We start from the raw sequence: 26511 nt of genomic DNA, 5'->3' as shown, positions 1-26511 counted from the left end.
AATGCACTAGCCGATTTCTCAGGGTGCTAAGAAGTGTGTGCATAGACTACAACAGGTTGTTTATTTAGCATGGAGGGCACTCCACATACGCTAGGTTACATTATACTGTGTGTAATGCTGGGCTATTTTATCAGCATGACAGACATTGACAGGGGACCTTAATGGTGACGTCACTGAAACAGGGCACAATGGAACCTTTCAATGGAACTCTACCTCTCTGTTTTTCTGTCTCTCTCACTTTGACCAATCAGGTTATAGAAGCGACTGCTCTCTGTTCTGACACTCCAGGTGTGAGTGACTCAGTCTACGCAGACACACACAAACACGCACAAACCCCACACACACACACGAGCACACACAAACACACACAAGCATACACAAACACACACACACACACACTCTCCCCCCCCCCCTCTCTCTTTCTCATCCGTTATTCTTCCCTCCATACTATATCCCCCACTGTGTAATCCTGCGGTCCAGATGGCTTAATCCTGATAACCTGTTTCTACTCGCAACGATTAGGTCATCACATCTGTCTTAAACATAGAAATTGTGGAAATGTGGTTTGGAAACGTTTTGTTGCTATGGACATGGACCGTTATCTATGTTTATGGTGCCAAGTCTATGTGGACAGAGTAACAAACAAAGTGATGTACTGGAAACTCATATACCCAAACATCCTCACAGGAAGCAGGCGGTTGTGTCACTGCCTGACATTTAACATTACCATCATCAGGACCCCTTGGATTAATCCCGCTCGTCATCAGTGAAAAAACTTTGTGGCTAGTCATAATAAACATGTATTGACACGGGTTCAAAATATCTCATCCCAAACAACCTTGTGATTTTGGCTCTCTTGGCTGGACTCAGAGGAATGTCTACTGTCTGGTAGGTCTGTCTGTTAGAAACGTCAGTCTCTGGACTAACACATTATGTTTAACCAGTCTCTCTCCCTGTCCATCTCTTCACTCTTCCACTCACCCTATCCCCTGTTTCCACTCTTCTCTACCTGTCAATCTCTTCACTCTTCCACTCACCCTATCACCTGTTTCCACTCTTCTCTACCTGTCCATATCTCTATGTCTCCTCTCTACTTTATCTTTCACTCTGCTCCTAATCTCTCCCTCTCTCTCTCCAGTGGAAACTGCTCTATGGTCCTCGTTTGACCCTGGCTGTGGTGCTGTGCTAAAACTTTTACGAGCAGTGCCTTTTGGAACATTTAACTTGTGGACGGACTTCTTCCTCTCACTATGCTCCTCCTCACGCTTCACGCAGACCACTGAGATGGAGAGAGGAGAGAGAGAGAAAGAGAAAGAGAAAGAGAGAAAGAGAGAGAGAGAGCGAGAGAGAGAGAGAGAGAGAGAGAGAGAGAGAGAGAGAGAGAGAGAGAGAGAGAGAGAGAGAGAGAGAGAGCAGGCAAACTGACCATCTGTGCCACTGAGAATGAAGAGGAGACAATGGATGAATTCTACTTAAGTGATGCCCGAGAAGCTGGAGTTTGAAGGATTTTGGCACGGGTGCTGTTAGGCCTCGGTCTCGGACCTAACAACAACGGCTTCGAGGGCCTTATCCCTTTTATACAATGAGATTCCAACATATTCAAATAATGATTGACATATTTGAATTAAAAACATTATTTTGATTAATTTATTCACACTACTGTATTTAACCCTCCACGAGATATAGTCCAGACACAAATCAAGGGTTGATACCCAAGCAGGCTGGTCGTTCGTTCAATCGGTCCGGTTGCTAGAGACGTGGCCCAACCGGAATAACAGCAAAGTAGCTGCATTTGAGTTTGTTTAAGCTGTTTTCTAATGATTGTTTTTTTTATACATCCATAAAAATGAGCTAATGATGTGCGATTTCGCCTGGCATAGAACATTTTCTCTCTGTTCAGAAGAAACTGAAGCTGGAATGACAGCAAACTAGCTGCATTTAGTGTTTTTCTACAAACATTTCTTTGTGTGTATGCCAGTCTGTCTGTCTCGTTCAGACTACCGACACGTTCATTACCATAGGACAGATGGAGAATGAATTTCAACGGCAAGGTTATTGCTAATCTCCGCTGTTGAAAACTAAATGTTAGTCTAAAAGAAATGGGAGATCATTTCTAGATGCTTTTTTACAGGGAAGATCTAGTTTATAAATTGCCTGGCTGAGATGCGAGACAGTGGATTGCGCAGTCAGTTGGAACAGAGTAAATGGGCATTTTAACGTCAAAGATTTAGCCGGTGGTAACTTGTGGAATAGACACCAGCTGGACTGCGGTTTTAGCCAATGAGCATCCGGTATTAGACACATTCGTTTTATAATCTCACATACCTGTACTTCTGCTCAGGTTCATTGAATCCAAAGATGAAATACAGAGCATATCCTCAGCCTCCTCGGATAACCAGTGGAAATAGACAGTACATCAATGCAAAATTCACAGCTGGATTAGATACATGGACATATATATTGTTTTAGACAGAATACTATATAACAGAGCAACATGATTATTACACCAATATCATTTCAGGGGTTCTCAGTGTGAGACTGATGTTGTCATTTGATTTGATGTGCTTCCACCCCATTTATAGATCTTACATATAGCCCATTCAATTCCCTCTACCCAGACTGCAACACTAAACACATGGCCCTCTAACAATAAGGCGACATATTCAACTGGCTGTTGAAAAGCTGGACCTTTTCCTAAGTCCTCTGTATCTAAATGCTGTACACGACACAAGAGAAATGGCTGGAAGTCTGTGGGGGGAGAAACCATGTCAATCCAACATAAAGGACTTCCTTTATAAAGAAAGATATTAACAGGGGGTGAGGTGTTTTGGGGGGAGGTGGTGGTGGGGCTGGTGGAGGTGGTGGTGCAATCAGAGTTATTCTCCTCTCTTGGCTAGCCAGAGTTGCTTATCCTTGGTGGCTGCTAGAGAGGTAGGGGGTGTGGGATGTAGGGTAGGGGGTGATTGGGGGGGGGGGGGGGGGGGGGGGGGGGGGGGGTTCTGGCCCTGCTCGGACATTCTTCTGAGCTGACTGCCTCTGACACATGCTAACAATTAGAGATACTGTTGTCGGGCGAGAGAGAGAGAGAGAGAGAGGGTGAGGAAGACAGGGAGAGAGGAAGAAAGTGAGAGAGCGAGAGAGAGAAAGAAAGAGAGAGAGAGAGCGGCTGAGATGAAGAGAGAGAGAGGAGAGACAAAAAGAAAGATGAGGAGAGAGAGTGGTCTCACTCATTTCCCTCAGCTCCAGTAAAGTAAGATAGCAGGGAAGGATCTGCAAGGATCTACAACAGTAAATACTTCTACTACCCCATAGGGTCTACTACCACAGAGCCTGAGCACTGTCTAACACCAGGAGACCAGGAGGTAACTTGGAACCTCTCAGAGTGTTGGGGTAACATTGGGGGTAAGGTTACATTTTTATCACACACACCAGAGACTTGCTGAAGGAGTGAGACCATCAACATAAGAACCAGTCACCACCACCACCCTCTCTCTCGCCCTCTCCATACTGCTCTCTCGCTCCCTCTATCATCCAGCTTCTATCCCCCTCTCTTTCTACCCCATCCTCTCCCTGCACTCTCTCCCGCTCTCGTTTTCTCTCGCTCTCTCTCCATACTGCTCTCTCCCTTGCTCTCTCTCCATACTGCTCTCTCCCTTGCTCTCTCTCCATACTGCCCTCTCCCTTGCTCTCTCTCCATACTGCTCTCTCCCTTGCTCTCTCCATACTGCCCTCTCCCTTGCTCTCTCTCCATACTGCTCTCTCCCTTGCTCTCTCTCCATACTGCTCTCTCCCTTGCTCTCTCTCCATACTGCTCTCTCCCTTGCTCTCTCTCCATACTGCCCTCTCTCTTTCTCTCTCTCCATACTGCCCTCTCCCTTGCTCTCTCTCCATACTGCTCTCTCCCTTGCTCTCTCTCCATACTGCTCTCTCCCTTGCTCTCTCTCCATACTGCTCTCTCCCTTGCTCTCTCTCCATACTGCCCTCTCCCTCGTTCTCTCTCCATACTGCTTTCTCCCTTGCTCTCTCTCCATACTGCTCTCTCCCTCGTTCTCTCTCCATACTGCCCTCCCCCTCGTTCTCTCTCCATACTGCCCTCTCCCTCGTTCTCTCTCCATACTGCCTTCTCCCTTGCTCTCTCTCCATACTGGTCTCTCTCCATACTGCCCTCTCCCTCGTTCTCTCTCCATACTGCCTTCTCCCTTGCTCTCTCTCCATACTGCTCTCTTCCCCTTTTCTCTCTCTGTCATTGCTCCCCACCACATTGCACAGTCATGTCAGAGACCCATTACAGAACCACAGTATTTAGCCTTGGATAGTGATACAGGAAACACATACACACATACACACAGCTACTACTGGAGATACCACAACTTTCCCCCCTGTTAAATTCCCAACTACAATGTGAACCCACAATGGGGTCAATCATACCGCAGTCAAATAAAACGACCAACCAATCAGAGGGCCCCGCTCAACTTCTCTTTTTCTCTCATCAGGACTGAGTCAGAGAGAGGGGATGGAGAGAGAGACATAGATAGAGAGAGAGGGAGAGAGAGTGAGATAGAGAGAGAGAGAATGAGAAAAAGAGAGAGAAAAAAAGAGAAAAAGAGAGAGTGAGAGAGAGAGAAAGAGATAGAGAGAGAGAGAAAGAGAGAGAGCGAGAGAGAGAGAGAGAGAGAGAGAGAGAGAGATGTACTCATTCATCAAAGAGCAGAGTAAGTTCTAACTTTATAAGTAAGCGGAGGTCCATCTAATGTCATAAGGATGGTCTGTTTGAGTCATAATGTCATAACGGATGGTCTGTTTGAGTCATAATGTCATAACGGATGGTCTGTTTGAGTCATAATGTCATAACGGATGGTCTGTTTGAATCATAATGTCATAACGGATGGTCTGTTTGAGTCATAATGTCATAACGGATGGTCTGTTTGAGTCATAATGTCATAACGGATGGTCTGTTTGAGTCATAATGTCATATACTACTGTGTCTTAGTGCCGGGGAAAGGGATACGCAACTCTTCAGGACCCCCACCTAAAACCCCCCTCAGCGCCAGAGGTCTCAGTCACCTTTTCCTCGCCCCGTCATACCCTCGTAATTTCCCTCTCCTCTCTCCACAACCTCTCTCCTAACCCCTCTCATTCTCCCCACTTCTCTGCCTCCTCTCTTTTAACCAACCCCTCTTTCACAGTCCTCTCCCCCGCCCCCTCTCCCCATGCCACTCTGGGGCTGTATGTGTGTCTATTTTAGGCGCCTGTTAGTGGAGGAAGCCCAGAGCCCCAGAGCCCAGCTGTCTGCTCATCAATCAGCTGCCCCCTTCCCCAAATGAGTGAAGCTGACCTGGGCCAGGCTGGCCCCTCACTGCCCCTCCAGACTACCAGACTACCAGACAACCAGAGAGCCGGAAGGCCAAACCACCAGAACCAGGGGGGGAGGGGGATATCAGTCTGAATTTCCTGTGGCAGTAACCTTTCCCGTACTTACTTGACATCCAACTCTCCATGTCACACACTCTGTGACACACACTGATTTCCAAATCTCCAAGTCACACACCCTCTAGACTTCCTTCCCTGCCTGCTGGCATCCATGAGTGTGTGTGTATCATGTGTGTGAAGGAATAAGACAGAGTGAATGAGTGTGTGAGTGTGTGTGTTCTCCAGCTCTTCTGTTACCCAACACTCCCCTCCACCCCCCACTGAGAGAGAGAGAGCCATGGCAGGTGCCCTTCTGAAAGGATCACTCTTTTCACAAATGTCACTCAGCCACCCTGGTCCGACCCTTCCCAATGACTCTGTCTGCTTGTTGACCCATTTCCACTTTATCACACTGCATCCTGGGTATCCCTAACAGATATTGGACCCGATAACCCCTCAAAGCTGATCCAATTTCAGTTTGTCCTGAGGATGAATCAACAACATTGTAGTTACTCCACAATAATAACATAAATGACAGAGTGAAAAGAATATAGCCTTTACAGAATACAAATATTCCAAAACATGCATCCTGTTTGCAACAAGGCACTAAAGTAATACTGCAAAAAAAATTGGCTAAGAAATGTACTTTTTGTACTGAATACAAAGCGTTATGTTTGGGGCAAATCCAACACAACACATAACTGAGTACCACTCTTCAAGCATGGTGGTGGATGCATCATGTTATGGGTATGCTTGTCATCGGCAAGGACTAGGGAGTTTTTTAGGATAAAAAGCATTGGAATAGAGCTAAGCACAGGCAAAATCTGAGAGGAAAACCTGGCTCAGTCTGCTTTCCAACAGACAGTGGGAGACATAGTCACCTTTCAGCTGGACAATAACCTAAAACACAAGGCCAAATATACATTGGAGTTTCTTACCAAGATGACATTAAATGTTCCTGAGTGGCCTAGTTATAGTACTGACTTAAATCGCCTTGAAAAACTATGACAAGACTTGAAAATAGCTGTCTAGCAATGATCAACAACCAACTTGACAGAGCTTGAATAATGTTTTTGAGAATAATGGGCAAATATTGTACAATCCAGGTATGCTAATCTCTTAGAGACTTACACAAAAACAGTCACAGCTGTAGTCTCTGCTAAAGGTGATTCTAACATCTATTGACTTAGGGGGAAGAATACGTATCTATTAAATGACTGTTTTATTTTTCATAAATAAAATTAAATATCATAGAGTTTGGTCAAAGAGGAAGAAGAAATCGATGATATTTTATTTCATTCATGACCCAGAGGAAGGCACAGTGATGCCGAAACGTTGGTAAATACCCATTCAATTGCTGGGCCATTACACATGGAGTGTGTGACTTTCTTTCTTTTGATAGTTTATAATTCATGAAAAATGTTACAGTAATATATCTTGTGTGGATCCTTGACCCCCCCAAAAAAAGGATAATTAAATCAATTTGAATCCCATTTTGTAACAAAACTAAATGTTTGAAAAGTCAAGGGGTGTGAATACTTTCTGATGGCAATGTATGTGACAGAGAGTAAACAACGTGTAAGATGAAGAAAACAACAAAGGCCAGAGTGGGAACTGGGGTCTGTACCACTGATGGCTGTTGCCATGCTCTTATCAAGAGTTGGCCAACACAGCCACAACACATTAGCACAACAGATGTTGACAACAAGGATGCTTTGGTGTGCCGCCTTTTCTCATGAACCTGTTTTAGATTCTGAGAATAAATGTTATAGCATTGATTAGTTTTAAGGCAGAACATGAGCCAAGGATCATTTTGGGGTGGCAGGTAGCCTAGTGGTTAGAGCGTTGGACTAGTAACCGAAAGGTTGCTAGATCGAATCCCCGAGCCGACAAGGTAAAAATCTGTTGTTCTGCCCCTGAACAAGGCAGTTAACCCACTGTTCCTAGGCCGTCATTGAAAATAACAATTTGTTCTTAACTGATTTACCTAGTTAAATTAAGGTAAAAAAAATATATATCCTTAGAACCACATTCTCTGAGCACAAGGTGCATTCATAAATCACTGTTATAAGGTTCAGCAACAGAGGGGCCAGTCTTAACAATACACTACTGTCTGTCCTGCTGGCTGCTGCATCATCATCATCATCATAATCATAATCATATGCCACCAGGGGTCTTTCCATAGTCCCCAAATCCAGAACGAATTCAAGAAAGCGTACAGTATTATATAGAGCCCTTATTGCATGGAACTTCCTTCCATCTCATATTGCTCCAATAAACAGCAGACCTGGTTTCAAAAAACAGATAAAGCAACACCTTGCGGCACAACGCCTCTCCCCTATTTGACCTAGATAGTTTGTTTGTATGCATTGATATGTAGGCTACGTGTGACTTTTATGTATGTAGTTCTGTCCATGAACTGTTCTTGTCTATCGACGTTCTGTATTATGTCATGCTTCATGTTTCATGTTTTGTGTGGACCCCAGGAAGAGTAGCTGCTGCTTTTGCAACAGGTAAAGGTGATCCTAATAAAAAATAAACAAATAAATCATCAGAATCCACATTAGAACCAGTTAGGGACATCAGTCTGAGCCCCTGCCTCTCTGATGTTGTTATTGGTTCTCCAAGAACATATCCTACATCCTGGAGCCTCTGGTTCTAAAACATTGCATTACAAAACATTAAGAGCACCTGCTCTTTCCATGACATAGACTGACCAGATGAATGCAGGAGAAAGCTATGATCCCTTACTCATGACATCTGTTAAATCCACTTAAATCCACAGCGTAGATGAACGGGAGGACACAGTTTAAAGAATGATTTTTAAGCCTTGAAACCATTGAGACGTGGATTGGGTGTGTGCCATTCAGAGGGTGAATGGGAAAGACAACATATTTATGTCTTTTGAACGGGGTACGGTGGTAAAACACTGCTGTGTTTTTCACGCTCAACAGTCTCTCGTGTGTATCAAGAATGGTCCACCACCCAAAGAACATTCAGCCAACTGTGGGAAGCATTTGAGTCAACATGGGTCAGCATCCCTGTGGAACGCTTTCGACAGTGCCTTGCGAAAGTATTCGGCCCCCTTGAACTTTGCGACCTTTTTCCACATTTCAGGCTTCAAACATAAAGATATAAAACTGTATTTTTTTTGTGAAGAATCAACAACAAGTGGGACACAATCATGAAGTGGAACGACATTTATTGGATATTTCAAACTTTTTTAACAAATCAAAAACTGAAAAATTGGGCGTGCAAAATTATTCAGCCCCCTTAAGTTAATACTTTGTAGTGCCACCTTTTGCTGCGATTACAGCTGTAAGTCGCTTGGGGTATGTCTCTATCAGTTTTGCACATCGAGAGACTGAATTTTTTTCCCATTCCTCCTTGCAAAACAGCTCGAGCTCAGTGAGGTTGGATGGAGAGCATTTGTGAACAGCAGTTTTCAGTTCTTTCCACAGATTCTTGATTGGATTCAGGTCTGGACTTTGACTTGGCCATTCTAACACCTGGATATGTTTATTTTTGAACCATTCCATTGTAGATTTTGCTTTATGTTTTGGATCATTGACTTGTTGGAAGACAAATCTCCGTCCCAGTCTCAGGTCTTTTGCAGACTCCATCAGGTTTTCTTCCAGAATGGTCCTGTATTTGGCTCCATCCATCTTCCCATCAATTTTAACCATCTTCCCTGTCCCTGCTGAAGAAAAGCAGGCCCAAACCATGATGCTGCCACCACCATGTTTGACAGTGGGGATGGTGTGTTCAGCTGTGTTGTTTTTACGCCAAACATAACGTTTTGCATTGTTGCCAAAAAGTTCAATTTTGGTTTCATCTGACCAGAGCACCTTCTTCCACATGTTTGGTGTGTCTCCCAGGTGGCTTGTGGCAAACTTTAAACGACACTTTTTATGGATATCTTTAAGAAATGGCTTTCTTCTTGCCACTCTTCCATAAAGGCCAGATTTGTGCAATATACGACTGATTGTTGTCCTATGGACAGAGTCTCCCACCTCAGCTGTAGATCTCTGCAGTTCATCCAGAGTGATCATGGGCCTCTTGGCTGCATCTCTGATCAGTCTTCTCCTTGTATGAGCTGAAAGTTTAGAGGGACGGCCAGGTCTTGGTAGATTTGCAGTGGAGTGATACTCCTTCCATTTCAATATAATTGCTTGCACAGTGCTCCTTGGGATGTTTAAAGCTTGGGAAATCTTTTTGTATCCAAATCCGGCTTTAAACTTCTTCACAACAGTATCTCGGACCTGCCTGGTGTGTTCCTTGTTCTTCATGATGCTCTCTGCGCTTTTAACGGACCTCTGAGACTATCACAGTGTAGGTGCATTTATACGGAGACTTGATTACACACAGGTGGATTGTATTTATCATCATTAGTCATTTAGGTCAACATTGGATCAGTCAGAGATCCTCACTGAACTTCTGGAGAGAGTTTGCTGCACTGAAAGTAAAGGGGCTGAATAATTTTGCACGCCCAATTTTTCAGTTTTTGATTTGTTAAAAAAGTTTGAAATATCCAATAAATGTCGTTCCACTTCATGATTGTGTCCCACTTGTTGTTGATTCTTCACAAAAAAATACAGTTTTATATCTTTATGTTTGAAGCCTGAAATGTGGCAAAAGGTCGCAAAGTTCAAGGGGGCCGAATACTTTCGCAAGGCACTGTAGAGTTCATGCCCAGACAAAATCAGGCTGTTCTGAGGGCAAAAGGAGGGGGGATGAACTCTACAAGGTGTTGAAAGCGTTCCACAGGGATGCTGCCCCATGTTGACTCCAATGCTTCCCACAGTTGTGTCAAATTGACTGGATATCCTTTGGGAGGTTTGACCATTTTTGATACACACAAAAAACTGTTGAGCGTGAAAATCCCAGCAGCGATGCAGTTCTTGACACACTCAAACTGATGTGCCTGGCAACTACTACCATACCCTGTTCAAAGGCACTTAAATATGTTGTCTCTGCCCATTCGCCCTCTGAATGGCACACATACACAATCCATGTCTCAATTGTCTCAAGGCTTAAAAATCCTTCTTTAACCTGCCTCCTCCGCTTCATATACACTTATTGAAGTGGATTTAGCAGGTGACATCAATAAGGGATCATAGCTTACACCTGGATTCACCTGGTCAGTCTATGTCATGGAAAGAGCAGGTGTTCCTAATGTTTTGTGCACTCAGTGTATATACAAATAGCTGGATATATACAAATGATTTGTAGACTACTTGTTACTTATTCATCTTTAGTCCACATACTTGAACACATGAGATAGAGATGCCAAATCACTACATCATTCAGAAGCAACTATAAAGACATTGCCTAATCCAAATTGGAGACTATCCATTCGATGAGAACGCTCCAAATGACTCATTCAGTATTTCATTTCATGAACAACAAATGACAGCAGCCAAGTTGGTTAAACCTGAGATTGTAATGACTCTCAATTGGCAGTATCGTTTCTAATGGGACCATGCATGAGTTACACAGTAATAACACACAGGGATCCAAAGGCATGCACCGAATCCAGAATCTCTCTGTTTCCCGGATCCAGCTGAAAGCAGTCTTTGTCGGGGAGTCAGAAAGGGGACATTTCTTGTTTGGCGCATCCTGAACACATCGCGCCGTGGTCTGGTCACTCTTACGCACAGAAGTACATATCGACGACGTGCGTAATTTGTGTCAAAAAGTACAGTGCATTTCAGTTATGCACTGTTTATAACGCATGCAACAATAGCTATGGAGAAGTGTATACAGTGAAAACACAACTCTGAACAATCTAATCATGGAACAATCAACAACACAACTAGGAATACGTTTTGCTCTAATAAATAAAAAGCTGCATTGCGCATTACTTTTCTATAAGATCAAAATGTGTTTAATTCATTTTGAGGAGAAATCAATCTCAGACTCATTCCCCTGACTCAAATACGCCCTTTAAACAGTAACGGCACCCCCAAAAGTGGCTATCCCAGACAGAGTGGACAAAGCATCAACTTTCAACATGTTCCGAGAAACCCAACCATTGCGCTATATCGGTCCTAAATACAAACACCACTTACCTATCGATACCAGCTTTATGTGTTCTCTCTCCAAGAATTCCAGCGCAACGGACACATTTTCCAGTTTCATTTGTCTGAAGTTAGGTCTGGCGTGGTACTTTCTGTACATTTTCTTCTGGCTCAAAACCTCCAGAAGACCGATGAGCTTGAGCCCGTCGGTCAGGTCTTTCTGTAGGTCGTTGATCCGCTTGTTGAGGCACTTGAGGTGCTCGTTGCACCACCTGGTGAAGGTGTTCTGTTGTATTTTCTTCCAGGGCGCATCCTCAGCGAGGTCCTTCTCCGTAGCCGGCATCTCTTCCTCGTCGTCCCCGTTGTCCGTACTCTTGTAGTACTGCGGCGGCTGCTGCTGCTCGTAGTACGTATTATTGCTCATCATGTTGTCGGTTTCCGTGCCCTTTTTATATCACATTCAGTGGGGCCAGTGTGTGAACGTTACGGCACGCAAGGGAGCGTGGAAAGAAAGAAAAAAACAGTTTATTGCGGGCCAGTGCCAAGCTTGAGCATTGGCCGTGAAAAAAGTTGTAAAACTAGGAAAAATAAGTAAACGAGATTTTCGTTTGTACTTGTGATGGGAGTGGAGTTTGTCAAACCAAGCAGTCTGTCAGTGGGATTAATTAAATAATCCGTTTATCGTTTCCAATGTGGACGGTCTCCTGGCTTTACATTTATCAGAATTGTGAAAAAAGTGGTTGCTGCATCCGAATAGACACCTTGGCACGGAAGAAGAATAGACTGTAGAAAGATGAAGGCGTTGTCTGTGGACAGGACCGCTAGTAGCCCTACGAAGTCGGCGGCGGCAACCTGCTTGGTGATGTCCGTTACACTTGAGTAGCTAAATGAAGCTCTAGGCAGGACAGGTTTTTAAAAAGCTCGGCACCCCTGAAGCTCGCGTCAGGCCCCTCGACTCCCTGGAATGCCCCCGTCATGACCATATACAACTGCAGGATGGGTATTCTCTAATCAGACGAAGATAGCGAGATGCAACACCATTGGGTAACATAAGAGAAGGGGGTCAACGATTGGCCCTGGGGCGCCATAACAGTTGTGACACTTCTCCTTATTTTTAGGCTCTCTAAAATTGGGCGAGGGGGACGGAGCTTTGAGGTTGTTGTAAAAGTGAACGGTGACCAGGGCCTACTGGGCCTTTAATAACAATTGGACTATGAAGGGAAAAATGATGCCAGCATCTTCAACAGATCCAACCTTTACCAGCCAGGGTTATTCTTGCTGTCACTCATATGTCCACTGACGCAGAATTGTGTTTATAAACATATATATTTGTCAACATAATAAATAAACTCACATGACAAGATAACTTATTAATGAGATAACATCAAACCTTTTGACGCTTAATTAACAAGAGGAAGATCATACAGGATTCTTGGGTTGACAGGGGTTTCAAAAGCGGCTCTCTTTCTCTTGTTCTTTTTTTCTCTCACTCTTTCGCTCTCTCACTCACTTGCTCTTTCTCTCGCTCGCGCGCACGCTCGCTCGCACGCACACACACACAACCAAATGGGGTAAAGTTAAAACAGTGTTTGATTGCATGTCTGGTGTTGTCCGCCCCATGGCTGACTCTGTGGTGAGCTATGTAAATGTTATGCGGCCTGAGTCTTTTCCTGGAAGTGACACTGGTAGCTATGTGGTCACGGTTGACCTCTGACCCATGATGTAGGGTCCATACATACGTAAGACAAAGAGTAAGAGGTTAGAGAGGGTCTTTCATCCTGAATTAATTAAGCCAAATGAAAGTTACTCCTGAGGTGGTGACCTGTGGCACCCTCTATAACCACTGAGCTTATTATTATTTGACTCTGCTGGTCATCTATGAGTGTTTGAACATCTTGAAGAACAGTCTGGGGTTAAGTATTCTAGCCACCCCTCAGAGCCTGGTTCCTCTCTAGGTTTCTTCGTAGGTTCCTACCTTTCTAGGGAGATTTTGCTAGCCAGTGTGCTTCAACGTCTGTATTGCTTGCTCTCTGGGGTTTTAGGCTGGGTTTCTGTACAAGCACTTTGTGACAGCTGCTGATGTAAAAAGGGCTTTATAAATACATTTGATTGATTGATTGATTGATTAAGCAATTAACATCCCATCATTCTTAGGGTCATGTATAAAAAAAATCCCAGTTGCCCATTATTTTGGCTACAATGGCTGGAAGAATAGATCTCAGTGACTTTGAAAGAGGGGTCTTAAAGAAGCATGGGTTTAAAGTGTGTGTGTGTGTGTGTGTGTGTGTGTGTGTGTGTGTGTGTGTGTGTGTGTGTCATAGTCACCAGATCTCATTCCAATGGAACAGTTATTGGAGAGAATCTGGAGCGGTGCCTGAGAGAGCAGTTTCCACCACCATCAACAAAACACCAGATTATGGAATTTCTCGTGGAAGAAGGGTATTGCATACTGCCAATAGAGTTTCAGACACTTGTAGAATCGATGCCAAGGCGCATTGAAGATGTTCTGGTGCCTTGTGGTAGCCCAAAGCCCTATGAAGATGCTTTATGTTGATGTTTCCTTTATTTTGGCAGTTACCTGGCAGTTACCACACACAGACACTCAAGAGTTAAATAACAGGTAAGGCCTTTATAAAAAAAAATACCAAAAATACTCAAACTCATTCCAAAACACGGCAAATGTGAAAAACAAAAACTTGCATCACATTTCATGAATCAAAAAGTCTGTCATTTTAGTGCCTTGTGCGCACAATGCTGTGGGTGGGGTGCTCAGCTCTGCTACTCTTGGAGTCTGGGTTGGCCTGAGGGTCCTCCCCACCCTCCCTGCTCCTCTTACGGGACTTGGACAGCTGGGAGAAGAGGTCCTGCTGGTTCTCTCTGGAGCTCTTCATGCTGCACTAGCAGTAAGTCATGGCTCTGGTGACTGTTTCTCTCGTCAGAGAAGCCAAGCCACATCACCTCTCTCCCCCTATGCCTCTCACCATGGCTGGGCCTGGAGTATCAGTAGAGGCTAGGGTGACTCTCCCTTCTCCAGCTCTGGCTGTGGCCAGGTTGGCTGTGGCCAGGTTGGCTGGAGGCAGCAAGAGGGACACTGCACTTCTGAAGGGACTCCATGTTAGGCTCCCACACATCCAGCACCAGGTAAGACTGGATGTCCTTCAGCTCTAAGCAGTCTTTGATAGGCTGGGCCCTTGGTGCAGACACTTCAGACACCCAGAATGTCTTCTTCACAATGTGGACAACTGAGGGCAGCCATCCTGACCAAAGTGGAATTTTCAAAGGAAGACAGATTTGTAAGTCAAGTGTTGAACAGGAGACAAAGCCACATGTATTTTTCCGTTATTGAATTACCTTACATTTATGCATGAGTTATTTTACAGACAAATTTGACTTTTGAACATTTAAAAAGCCTTAGCTTTCTTGCCCAGTTTGGTGATTATAGCTAGAGAAGAAGAGGATTTGTCAGGAGTCATTGTAACACACATTGTCAAAATTCTAGAATATCACAGGAATTAATTTATGATGTCATCACTGGATCTTCCCATGTAAATCTTGTTTTGGCAACCGATAAATTAGCAGAACTAGAATGGTTGCATCAGAGGTCTAGAGTAACAATGAATGTGATGAGTATGATTCTTTATCCAACATTCCACCTTGATATGACACCTCTTGATTATCAGTCAGATCTTCAGTATTTACAAAAACAAAATACACAAGTTAGACATGTATCTGGCAGCACACAGGTTACTTGCAACTTTTTGTGCTTTCCAATAGTATAATTTCATCATAATTATGAGTGCCACAACTCTGAATGCCAATGGGCAGCGTTGCCTACTGGGACCGGGATGCTCTGTATGATTCAGAAATGCAGTTGTAATGGTCAGTGTTGACTCCTTTACCCTCAATAAGGAGAGTTAGCTTAAACAGTGGGGGACACAGAAAGGGAACACACACACACTCAGAGGCAGTAGGCCCAGAATATCTACATCTCTCCCCCTCTTGTGTGGGTGATCTCACACCTCAGTCAGCAGGAGAGAGCATCAACATGTAATTGAGCTCTCAAACACAGTGTCTGAGACTCACTGGACTCACGTCTTCCATAATGTTGCTTTCTGAGGGGAAGGAAATGCCTGAAAACACCTGAAATGTCTACATGAACTAGCAACTGCCCGAGCACTGCTTAAAGTGCCTTCAGAATGTATTCACACTCCTTGACTTTTTCCACAATTTGTTGTGTTACAAAGTGGGATATAATGGATTTAACTGTATTTTTTTGGTCAACAATCTACCACTCAGGTACATTAACTGCCTTCTTGGTAAGCAACTCCAGTGTAGATTTGGCCTTTTGTTTTAGGTTACTGTGGCGACAGGTGGTTAGAGCATTGGGCCGGTAACCGAAAATTTGCTAGATCAAATCCCAGAGCTGACAAGGTAAAAATCTGTCATTCTGCCCCTGAACAAGGCAGATAACCAACTGTTTCTAAGCCACAATTGAAAATAATAATTTGTTCTTAATTGACTTGCCTAGTAAAATCGAGGTAAAACATTTTTTTTTAAATGGCCTTTAAATCTCCCATCATTTGTTTTGGCACTGTCCATATCTAGCTTGTTTTTGGTCGCAGGTTCAGGAATGGCTGAAGAATTGCAACATTTCCCGTTAACTTTGCATTTAGCACCACTGGGTGATCTGAAAGGTCATAATCAATTGAGCAATAATATAATAATACTCCTAGCAAAAAAATGTTTGTCTTTAATTTACAATCTGCCGAAGCTATGATAATAGAAACGTTCAGAACTTTTGTGAAACATCACAGCACAGTTGAAAAAAAGATATAGCAAATAGAAATCCCAAAATGGATGGTGTTCATAGATAAATGGGAGGGGTTGAGGGTAGCTGAAGGATGGGACTAAAGACAAACTAATGTAAAATATACCGTGTCCATAGAATGTATGTAGCATGTATAAGCTGGAAGTAGAAGTCTAATTAGGGGAGTGGTGGTAGGTTTAGGGGAAATAATAAAGGACAATATATATAGAAAAAAATATATAAACGCAACATGCAACAACTTCATATGAGGAAGTCAGTCACGCACTACAGTGTGCATCGTAACTGTATAATGACTAGAGTATAGTGAATAGCGTGTGTATAGTAGAGAATAGGGTGCGTCCATCATGTGCGGTCATGTAATGGATCTGAGTGAGAGGCTTTGACACTGAGCGCTGGAACTATATATAAAACCCCTGGAGGAGGGAGAGACAGTTAAGGACCAAGAGGGGTGTGATAGGGTTGCAGAGGGTTACGATGCAGGGAGTGTTGATCATCTTTCCTCTTTACGCTGTTCCTTTGGAACCTCCTCTCTGACCTGTCAACAGGTCAGTCACACAGCGAATAAAGATCGGACTGAACTGTCTTAAGCTTGTAGTCTGCAATTCACTTAGAAATGTATGTGGTGTATTCAATCCAACTGAGATTAGGATGTTTCTGGAATATGGCAAAATAACATTGATCAGGATTGTTCATATGAGACGGCATGTTCATGAGCATTCTTTTACAGTAACATTGCTTTCAGACCAGTTGAGTTCACACACATAAGCTCAGAAAAAAAAAGAATCGGCCCTTTTCCAGGACCCAGTCTTTCAAAGATAATTAGTAAAAATCCAAATAACTTCACAGATCTTCAATGTAAAGGGTCTAAACAAGGTTTCCCATGCGTGTTCAATGAACCATAAACGATTAATGAACATGCACCTGTGGAACGGTCGTTAAGACATTAACAGATTACAGACGGTAGGCAATTAAGGTCACAGTTATGAAAACTTAGGACACTAAAGAGGCCTTTCTACTGACACCAAAAGAAAGATGCCCAGGGTTCCTGCTCATCTGCGTGAATGTGCCTTAGACATGCTGCAAGGAAGCATGAGGACTGCAGATGTGGCCAGGGCAATAAATTGCATTGTCCATACTGTGAGATGCCTAAGACAGCGCTACAGTGAGACAGAATGGACAACTGATCATCCTGTCAGTGGCAGACCACGTGTAACACCTGCACAGGATCAGTACATCCGAACATCAAACCTGCGGGACAGGTACAGGATGGCAACAACAGCTGCTCGAGGTAGCAGCACAATCCCTCCATCAGTGCTCAGACTGTCCGCAATAGGCTGAGAGAGGCTGGACTGAGGGCTTCTCGGCCTGTTGTAAGGCAGGTCCTCACCAGACATCACCGGCAACAACGTCGACTATGGGCACAAACCCACCGTCACTGGACCAGACAGGACTGGCAAAAAGTGCTCTTCAACTGACGAGTCATGGTTTTACATCACCAGGGGTGATGGTCGGATTCGTGTTTATCGTTGAAGGAATGAGCGTTACACCGAGTCCTGTACTCTGGACCGGGATCGATTTGGAGGTGGAGGGTCCGTCACGGTCTGGGGCTGTGTGTCACATCATCATCAGACTGTGCTTGTTGTCATTGCAGGCAATCTCAATGCTGTGCATTACAGGGAAGACATCCTCCTCCCACATATGGTACCCTTCCTGCAGGCTCATCCTGACATGACCCTCCAGCATGACAATGCCACCAGCCATACTGCTCGTTCTGTGCGTGATTTCCTGCAAGACAGGAATGTCAGTGTTCTGCCATGGCCAGCGAAGAGCCCAGATCTCAATCCCATTGAGCACGTCTGGGACCTGTTGGATCGGAGGATGAGGGCTAGGCCATTCCCCCCAGAAATGTCTGGGAACTTGCAGGTGCCTTGGTGGAAGAGTGGAGTAACATCTCACAGCAAGAACTGGCAAATCTGTTGCAGTCCATGAGGAGGAGATGCACTGCAGTACTTAATGCAGCTGGTGGCCACACCAGATACTGACTGTTACTTTTGATTTTCACCCCCCCCCCCCCCCCTTTGTTCCGTTTCTGTAAGTCACTTGTCTGTGGAACTTGTTCAGTTGTTGAATCTTGTTATGTTCATACAAATATTTACACATGTTAAGTTTGCTGAAAATAAACGCAGTTAACAGTGAGAGGGCGTTTCTTTTTTTGCTGAGTTTAGAGAGAGAGAGAGAGAGAGAATAAGGATAAACTACTTTTATTTCTCAGTTCATTTACAAAATGTACAGCTATTTACCAAAATACTCACAATATTCTCATTAACCCATAAAAGCTCATAGAGACATTGACTGGCAAGGTGTTGTAGTAGAGACTATGGCTAAATCAGATTCAGCACCGCATAAAACAGACATTGACAGTAGCCATGTCACACAGACCCAGACAGAGAGACATACAGAATGAGCAGCAGCTTTACATAAGGTCAAAGGTCAAACTTCACATCATCACATGCAGTGAGCAGCAGCCAGTTTCTAGTTAAGAGCACAGGTTGTTCTAATTAACATGTAGAATAGTTTCCGTAATGTGTCTCTCCCGTATTGTTTAAGCTTCCATGCTGGAATAGAAGCTGGGTAAAAAGAAAATACACAGTCAGTGGAATTTACAGTATTTGAAGCACAGCAGAGAAGATAAATACCACATAAATCTATACACACTGTAGAGACCAGACAATTGAAGAAGAAAAGTAGAATAAAGTAGAGTACAATAGAGTAGAATAGACTGTATGAAACCAAAGTGAAAATATTAATAGTGACAACCCAGTAAAGTAGTAAATCAACTAAGAGAGACGGACATAGTGAGAGAGAAAAAAAATCACAAATGATTCTGATTAGTCATGCATTAATAAGGTCAAAATGGATTGGCTGAAATTACTGTGACTACACGGGACTAGATCTACTCATCTATTGGCATGCAAGTTAATAAGTCTAACATGCAATATCTAAACATGTTACGGTCTCATACACATATACACTATTCATGCACTGGCTGTGTTCAGCCAATTCAAAAAGAAGCCTCTACTCAATCTAGAACTGCTCTCAAATCAACAAACCACGTTATTTAACTGTGCTAAACTATTTCCTATTTACAATACAATACAAATACCACATGTTGGTCCACAACTACAGATATTGTTTTTACATACACTGTAGCATGCATTTACCTACCAATGAGTTCTTATATTGTCTCTGCACTGTGGGAAAAAAAGATTCTATACACAGTGTCTAATTGCCCATCATACGTTTATGATTATGAATCACGTATTGAAACTAATAGCATATACTTAAAGTCGTAATGAATTGATTCTTAGCATAAATTAGAAGCACTAATTACCTATGCATATTTATAATGCTATTACTCTACAATAGGATACTGGAATACAGAGGAATATTGGCTAAGCACGCCTTCAGTGTCTTGTCACCTACACACCCACAGAATGTTAGCTGATTAGCTCGCCTACATACATCTATGAAACCAGCCAACTAACTGTCAGTCATGACAGCACACTACAAATCCAGGCACCAGCTATAACGCTTACTGCATTCTGTACACGTTTCTCACAAACGATCCTCTCGAAAAGAAAACACTTATGGCAGATTGCTCTCTCAGTCATAGTCGTGGTGTGTTCTCGGACAAAGACCATTTAACTCCGACAGCTCTCAAACAACACCACCGTTCTCACTCAACGCAAAGCGCATTTCTGACATTTGGTTCCACCGTTAACATAAAGGAGTTGAAAGGATTGTGTTGCTATGTATTTCCACGGTAGCTAAGTCATGCCAAAAGGTAGAGTAAGAACCAAAAAGTATTCTCGGTGCACTCCGTAGGTGCCGAAAAGGCAGAGTAAAGGTTAGACGTCTTCTCCATGACAACAGTGTCACATCGCGGTTGTTGTTAAGTCAATCTATCATTGGAATGTGTTGTGTCAAGTTTACAGCAATGAGACTGAAAAGTTCCCATGCATTGCAGGCACGTTGCAGGTGTAGAACCTGTGAATAAACTGTGTGCTTCGTGCCAACAAAGAAAAGGGAATCATCGTTAGAGAATATAGATATCAGAGAGTAGAACGCAAACAGTACAAGACGAAAAGACTCGGTAAGAGAAACCCCAAAATGCACATCCTAGAAAACAATGGTCCATATTTCATCACTGGCTCCACTTTTCATTTTGGTGACCTATGTTGATTGTTTGTAATTTTTCAGAACGCTTGTCACGATTATAATATAAAAAATAATGCAAAACATTTAAACACAATGTCTATTTACAAAAATAACTCTCTGTTTCAAATAACGAGCCTTGTTAAGTTCTGTTTCTAAGCAGAATCAAACACAGTGGAATCAGTCATTAAATAACTCCTCAGTCTTGGGGATAAATTATTCCTATGGCTACAAAAATAGACATCTAGCTGGAAATCATTTGGACTGTCAAATTGAACACACCAAGTTGCATTTATGATAGTATTGTTTGTCTGTATAGATGTGTATAGTGGTCGTGGTTCCATTCACATACAAAATATAACCAATTGTAAGGAGAGAGAGAGAGAGAGAGAGAGAGAGAGAGAGAGAGAGAGAGACAGAGAGAGAGAGAGAGAGAGAGAGAGAGAGAGACAGAGAGACAGAGAGTCATGCAGACGAGAGAGAGAAAGAACCATTTACAAAGGAGACAAACATCCAATACAACAAACTCATATAATCAAACCCTCCTCCACACATCTTCATTTAAACGTAAAAAGAGCATGCCACAACATAAACAGAAGGATAAGTGTTACAGGTGTAGCAGAGACAATTGCAGTGGCAATGTTGAAAGTGATTCAAAAGGAGGGGTAGGTTCTGGGAAAAGATCACATGCCCTTTGGAAAGAGAAGCATCTCATCAGTGACTCAATATGTGCATGAGCTTTTCCCAATTCAACCTTTACAGGTTGTCAATAAATCAATCAACCATCAACCAATCAAATAATAAACCATCAACCGATCAATCAATAAATGTGCAGACATGTTCTGTGCTAAATTGTGTATTTCCATTGACGCCCATGCAGACACCGTACTGCCACAAACTCGGAGGCAGTCCCTGTTATAGGGAAACCGATTGAGTCAAACTGAAGGACTTTAAAGAGAGAAACAAGATATTGCCATCCTTATCTTTAGAGTGGCTTAAACAGGTATATGTATTTCTCCTTGAGACTACTTCCTTGTTGTGTTGTATTTCCTGGTGAAAATGTCAGTTGTCAATGCAGTCCTCCTTGGAAGATGAAGCGAGGAGGAGACTTGACAAGGGCATCATGAGATAGGGGCATGGCATTGCCCATGTTGCCAGGGGAAACCAGCACAGTCATTTCCTGTACAGTGACTTCCGTTCTGTGTAGTCCTCAGGTAAACGCTCTGGAAAGGCTGGGGACTATCAGGACTACAAGCGCTGCCACGGCAACCACCGCCACCAGGTTCCAGCCTCCCTCGCTCTCCTGGTGGCAAGAGGACAGAGGACAGGGTTCAAAGGTCACAGAGGTTATTCATTCACAAGTTTTAACACACATACAGTAACAGCTCCTCGAGTTTGGTCAGATTAGCTCAAACAACCCCTTCGCTTTGCATACACTTTGGACACATCTATTTCCTCAACACACATGTTGGACAAAGGACTATTTTGTGCCTTACAGCCCAATAATTTACAGTTCAATTGGGATACAGACCGACACAACCAACCTGCACACTCTTTTGTGAGAAGAGAGAAGAATTGAGTGGTGTTGTTAGCTGCAGAGAGAGAGAGAGAGAGAGAGAGCGAGAGAGAGAGAGAGAGAGCGAGAGAGTGTGGGTGTGTGTGTGTGTGTGTGTGGTGTGTGTGGTGTGCGAGAGAGGGAGAGAGAGAGAGTTTAGCAGTGATGTCTCCCTGGAGCCCAGTAAGAGGATCCCCCTGAGTGTGGTGTAGTGTACTGACAGCTTCTCGCCCACACACACACACATACACACACACCCACACACAACTTGTGGCCATGTCATCCTAAAATGGACGCTTGACACTCTCATTAAAGTTTCTGAACCCTTACTACTCACTACAATAAAAGACAAACACTCCAACTCAGGCTAAATGTCCCAAGGTAAATAACCATACCTCATTCTAAATGTCCCAAGTTAATAGCCAAACCTCATTCTAAATGTTCCAAGGTAAATAGCCAAACCTCATTCTAAATGTCCCAAGGTAAATAGCCAAACCTCATTCTAAATGTTCCAAGGTAAATAGCCAAACCTCATTCTAAATGTCCCAAGGTAAATAGCCAAACCTCATTCTAAATGTCCCAAGGTAAATAGCCAAACCTCATTCTAAATGTCCCAAGGTAAATAGCCAAACCTCATTCTAAATGTCCCAAGGTAAATAGCCAAACCTCATTCTAAATGTCCCAAGGTAAATAGCCAAACCTCATTCTAAATGTCCCAAGGTAAATAGCCAAACCTCATTCTAAATGTCCCAAGGTAAATAGCCATACCTCATTCTAAATGTTACAAGGTAAATAGACATAACTCATTGTAAATGTCCCAAGGTAAATAGCCATACCTCATTCTAAATGTTCCAAGACCCCTTTCAGCTAAATCTGTCAGGGGCCATGCAAGAGAGAGAGGGATGGAGAAAGGGCTATGCCTCACTGCAGGCTGACCACAACACAGCATTCAGCTGGCTGGAGGTTGGAGGGAGAGAAGGTTTCTCTAAACCTCAGTTCCCTGGCTTCCTGGCTGCTGTCCCGCCTGTGGAGGTCAGGCAGGAGCAGTGGGTGTTGACATTAGCGCTGTGTCATCCATCTTGGCTCTAGTGGTAATCTCTGCACAGTCCCAATGGAGACATGAAAGTGTCACTGTGTTTCCCTCGGATAAGTGTGACGGACCACTCAAAAAAAAGCCACCTTTCTCGGACGAAAACATCAGCGGAACAGGCGAGCAAGTGTGAAAGTCTCTTTCTTCTCTCTCCTTTTCATTTCTCTCTTACTCGCAGCTTTTCAAGTGTGGCGGCTGCTTGGCTGTTCCAAGCCAAGTTCTTAGTATTCTTAGAATCGGAGTCATTCCATTCAGTAGAGTCATAGTAAACACAGTGAATGGTGCATTTGGAGACTGCTGGGTGGGACTGAGTTATTGGACCATCTGCCTCAGTGACTCCGCTAACTCTAAGGTTGACGGCCCACCTTCAGAGGAACAAAGCAGACCACACGGTACATTTTGAGCCAGTTTACCCCAACGGGAGCCAAGTCGCTGACATCTGTAAAGTATTTTCGCCACCCTCTATTGACATTTTGGTTCTAGCCCATTTGGTGTTAATGTGGCTTTGGATGTTTATTGTTCACCATAGAGGTTGCGTTCCTCAAACAGATTTAGTTTGATTGACAGATCAAGGGAAACGTGATTCTCAGAGGGACAACTTACATTGTAAGACATTGGTCTATTCCACTGCAATAGCTGGTCTTTCCAGCACACGCTTATGCTTGAATCAGAGTCTTTATGTCAGTGGAATAAGGTACCCTTCCAAAACAGATCAGATCACTGTCAGAACTTTGAACTACGAACTCTAATAACATTTAACCATTAACCAAACCAGACGTACTGGCGCTATACATTCGCTTTCTACAGTATATCTGTGTGTGCAGTATTCTACATTCAGGCACACCCACAGCCAGAGGCTGAATAATCTGCATCTACAACAGACATTCAGCCTCTCTTAGAGGAAATAAGAGTTGACTATATATGATTCTTCTAGATAAAGAAAGGGCATGCCCATACCTGGTCCCCTCTAGGATGCCAGCTCCTCCCACCAGCACCATATCAGGGCCATTATTACAATCATTCCTATGAAGGAGATGGAGAGAACAGGGGGCTCAGACGGAGGAGTGCAGTTCTGGGGAGAAAACAAGGGATCGTGGGGGCATGAGAGAGGAGGAGGGAGGTGGTGAGAGAAATCACAAATCATAATAAAGTGAGACAAAAATGAAAGAATCACATATGGAGAGATAGATGAAGAGACAACAGATAGATATATGTAAATAAAACATCATGAGGTGATTGAGAGGTAGATAAATGAGATGACAGGCAGATAGACAGGTAGAGAGACCAATAGACAAGGACAGAGAGGGTGAGTGACAGAGAGGGAGAACAAAAGAAATAAAGAGACAGGCAGATTGATAATAAAAACCATATTGCGCAATGTTTTGTGGGGTGGTTATGGTAAACAGATTTGACAATATGAATGTGAATAAGTTTATAAATATGAGTTTTCAACAAAACACAGCCATGGCAACGATGAAGGGAGGGGAAAAACAGAAAGAGCATGGCATTAGAGCACATCAAAGATGGTTAAAGACAAGATGAACAACTTGTGTAATGGTTCTATCTTGTCATTTAAAGATCTCTGCCAACACTGAAAAGTGCTGCCTGTCACTCAAACGGTCACTCAGACAGAGAGAACCCTGGGAGTTGTAGGCAGCCCAGCAGTGTGGGTGAGGGGGTTTCGTCACAAGAGAAACTACAACTATGGAGGACAGGTGAGTGACATGAACTGCTGTGGTACTCAGGCTGGATGGTCTAAGTCCAAATTCTTGATAAGGAGACCACGTATACCCAATCAAATCATCAAGGGTAGAGTGGCTTGCTTATAAGCTCACATTTGTACACTATAATAACATGTGGGTTGATTAGTCTTTTTTGTTATTCAGTTTTCAACAAAACTCTGATTCAGAATTTCCTGGTTTTGATGGCATCAGAAAGGAAGAGGAAGAGAAAGAGGGTAGGGACCGGACTGTTTAGGTGGACACGGGGACAGACACTGGACAGGGCGACAGGACGCAGAGGACGCACACCGCCATTGAAGCAATGCATGTTGAGAAGAGGGCGGAAGAAGCCAGGGACCAAAGTCGAGGACACAAGAATAACTGACTACACCACTGGAGGCAGAGAGAGGACTGGAGGCAGAAAGAGGACGAGAGACAAGTCACGATTCCATGAGACATAGCTGTTTGACTGAGCTGTTGCTACTGACCCACATGCACACAATACAGGCAGACAGACAGACTTGATGCTTGAGGAGAATGGGTTAGTTAGCGCAAGTGTACTGTAAATACAGGTGTGTATGTCTATAGTTGTCTTCTCGTTCCCTTCTACTTACCTCATAACCAGCTCCTTCACCACCATAACCCTTCTTATAACACATGTGTAGTGTTTGTCCCCTTATAGGAACACTTGTTTTCACCAACTCATACACAGAAGAGGCCATCTTTTGTCGGCCATTGTTACCAAAGTTACCAAAGTTACCTCCCTCCGACCGCTGACCTCTCACCTGTGACTTCCTGCCGCCCAGCCTCTCTAGCTCCACCCTGCAGTGATGCAGTTCCTGCTCCAGCTCCGCCCTCTCCTTCTGGCTGCAGTCAAACAGCCCCTGAAGTTCTGCAAGCTCCCCCTTCAACCCTTCACACTGGGAAAGAGAGAGAGAGAGAGAGAGAGAGAGAGAGAGAGAGAGAGAGAGAGAGAAAGAGAGAGAGAGAGAGCATTTTCATCATCACATTGGCTTACTCTGTTTATAAGACTTGTATGTGTCTGTGTCCATACTTGTCTCTCTACTTGCGAGGACCTCTCCTCAGTCAGTTTGAGCTGGTCTCGTAGGGAGAAGACTTCAGAGGGTCCCCCGTTCCAATTGGTGATGGGCTTGCCATCGAACGAGATGTTCTTCTGGATGGAGGCATCCACCAAGCGCCCACCTTGACCAGTCTGGGTCTGCCCACCCTGGGTCTGGGACAGGGTCATGTAGCCTCCAGCTTTCACTGATTCCTCATCCTGCCCAACACCCTCATCCTTCTGGTCTTCGTCCCCCTCCCCTCTCAAGGCCAGATAGACATCATTGGAGCTGTCATCCAGAGCAGAGAGATCATTCAATGTGTTAGCAATTTATAAGCATCATTCATCATGTGTGTGTGTGTGTGTGTGTGTGTGTGTGTGTGTGTGTGTGTGTGTGTGTGTGTGTGTGTGTGTGTGTGTGTGTGTGTGTGTGTGTGTGCGTGTGCATTTGCTGTGGTGTTGTTGATATCCGCAGTGCAGTACTCGCCTCATTACTGATTCCCTCTCAGCAACATTTATTCACTGGGAGAAAATTATACTGTGGGCCAACAATAACTCTCACAGAGTTTAAACAGATTTAACTCTGTCCCCTGGGCCAACCACAACTCTCCCA

The 26511-nt window shown here is 43.8% G+C and overlaps 2 protein-coding genes across 20 annotated transcripts in view; both read right to left on the bottom strand.

The window, feature by feature from the left end:
* LOC110500158 (filamin-C) overlaps window positions 1-12529 on the bottom strand; it is a 99856-nt gene extending 87327 nt beyond the window's left edge. For 8 of the 12 annotated variants that reach the window (XM_090214130.1, XM_036957489.2, XM_090214124.1 and 5 more), the window contains exon 1: window positions 11481-12529. In XM_090214130.1, coding sequence (XP_090070256.1) covers window positions 11481-11856 — 376 coding nt within the window. In that variant the 5' untranslated portion in view covers window positions 11857-12529. The remainder of the gene's footprint in view (window positions 1-11480) is intronic. The other 4 variants (XM_090214125.1, XM_090214133.1, XM_090214126.1 and 1 more) reach the window with 1 other exon arrangement.
* A 5973-nt stretch (window positions 12530-18502) lies between these two features.
* Window positions 18503-26511, bottom strand: part of LOC110500156 (uncharacterized) — a 72979-nt gene continuing 64970 nt past the window's right edge. For 4 of the 8 annotated variants that reach the window (XM_090214119.1, XM_036957484.2, XM_036957483.2 and 1 more), the window contains 4 exons: window positions 25893-26187; window positions 25624-25758; window positions 24075-24189; window positions 18503-21775 (listed from right to left, as the gene is read on the bottom strand). In XM_090214119.1, the coding sequence (XP_090070245.1) occupies window positions 24085-24189; window positions 25624-25758; window positions 25893-26187 (535 nt within the window). In that variant the 3' untranslated portion in view covers window positions 18503-21775; window positions 24075-24084. The remainder of the gene's footprint in view (window positions 21776-24074; window positions 24190-25623; window positions 25759-25892; window positions 26188-26511) is intronic. The other 4 variants (XR_016490212.1, XR_005038561.2, XM_090214122.1 and 1 more) reach the window with 3 other exon arrangements.

This window comes from Oncorhynchus mykiss, chromosome 21 (genome assembly GCF_057628025.1).
Source record: "Oncorhynchus mykiss isolate SJ-2025 chromosome 21, ASM5762802v1, whole genome shotgun sequence".
Lineage (NCBI taxonomy): Eukaryota > Metazoa > Chordata > Actinopteri > Salmoniformes > Salmonidae > Oncorhynchus > Oncorhynchus mykiss.
This window is presented reverse-complemented; position numbering and strand designations above follow the sequence as displayed.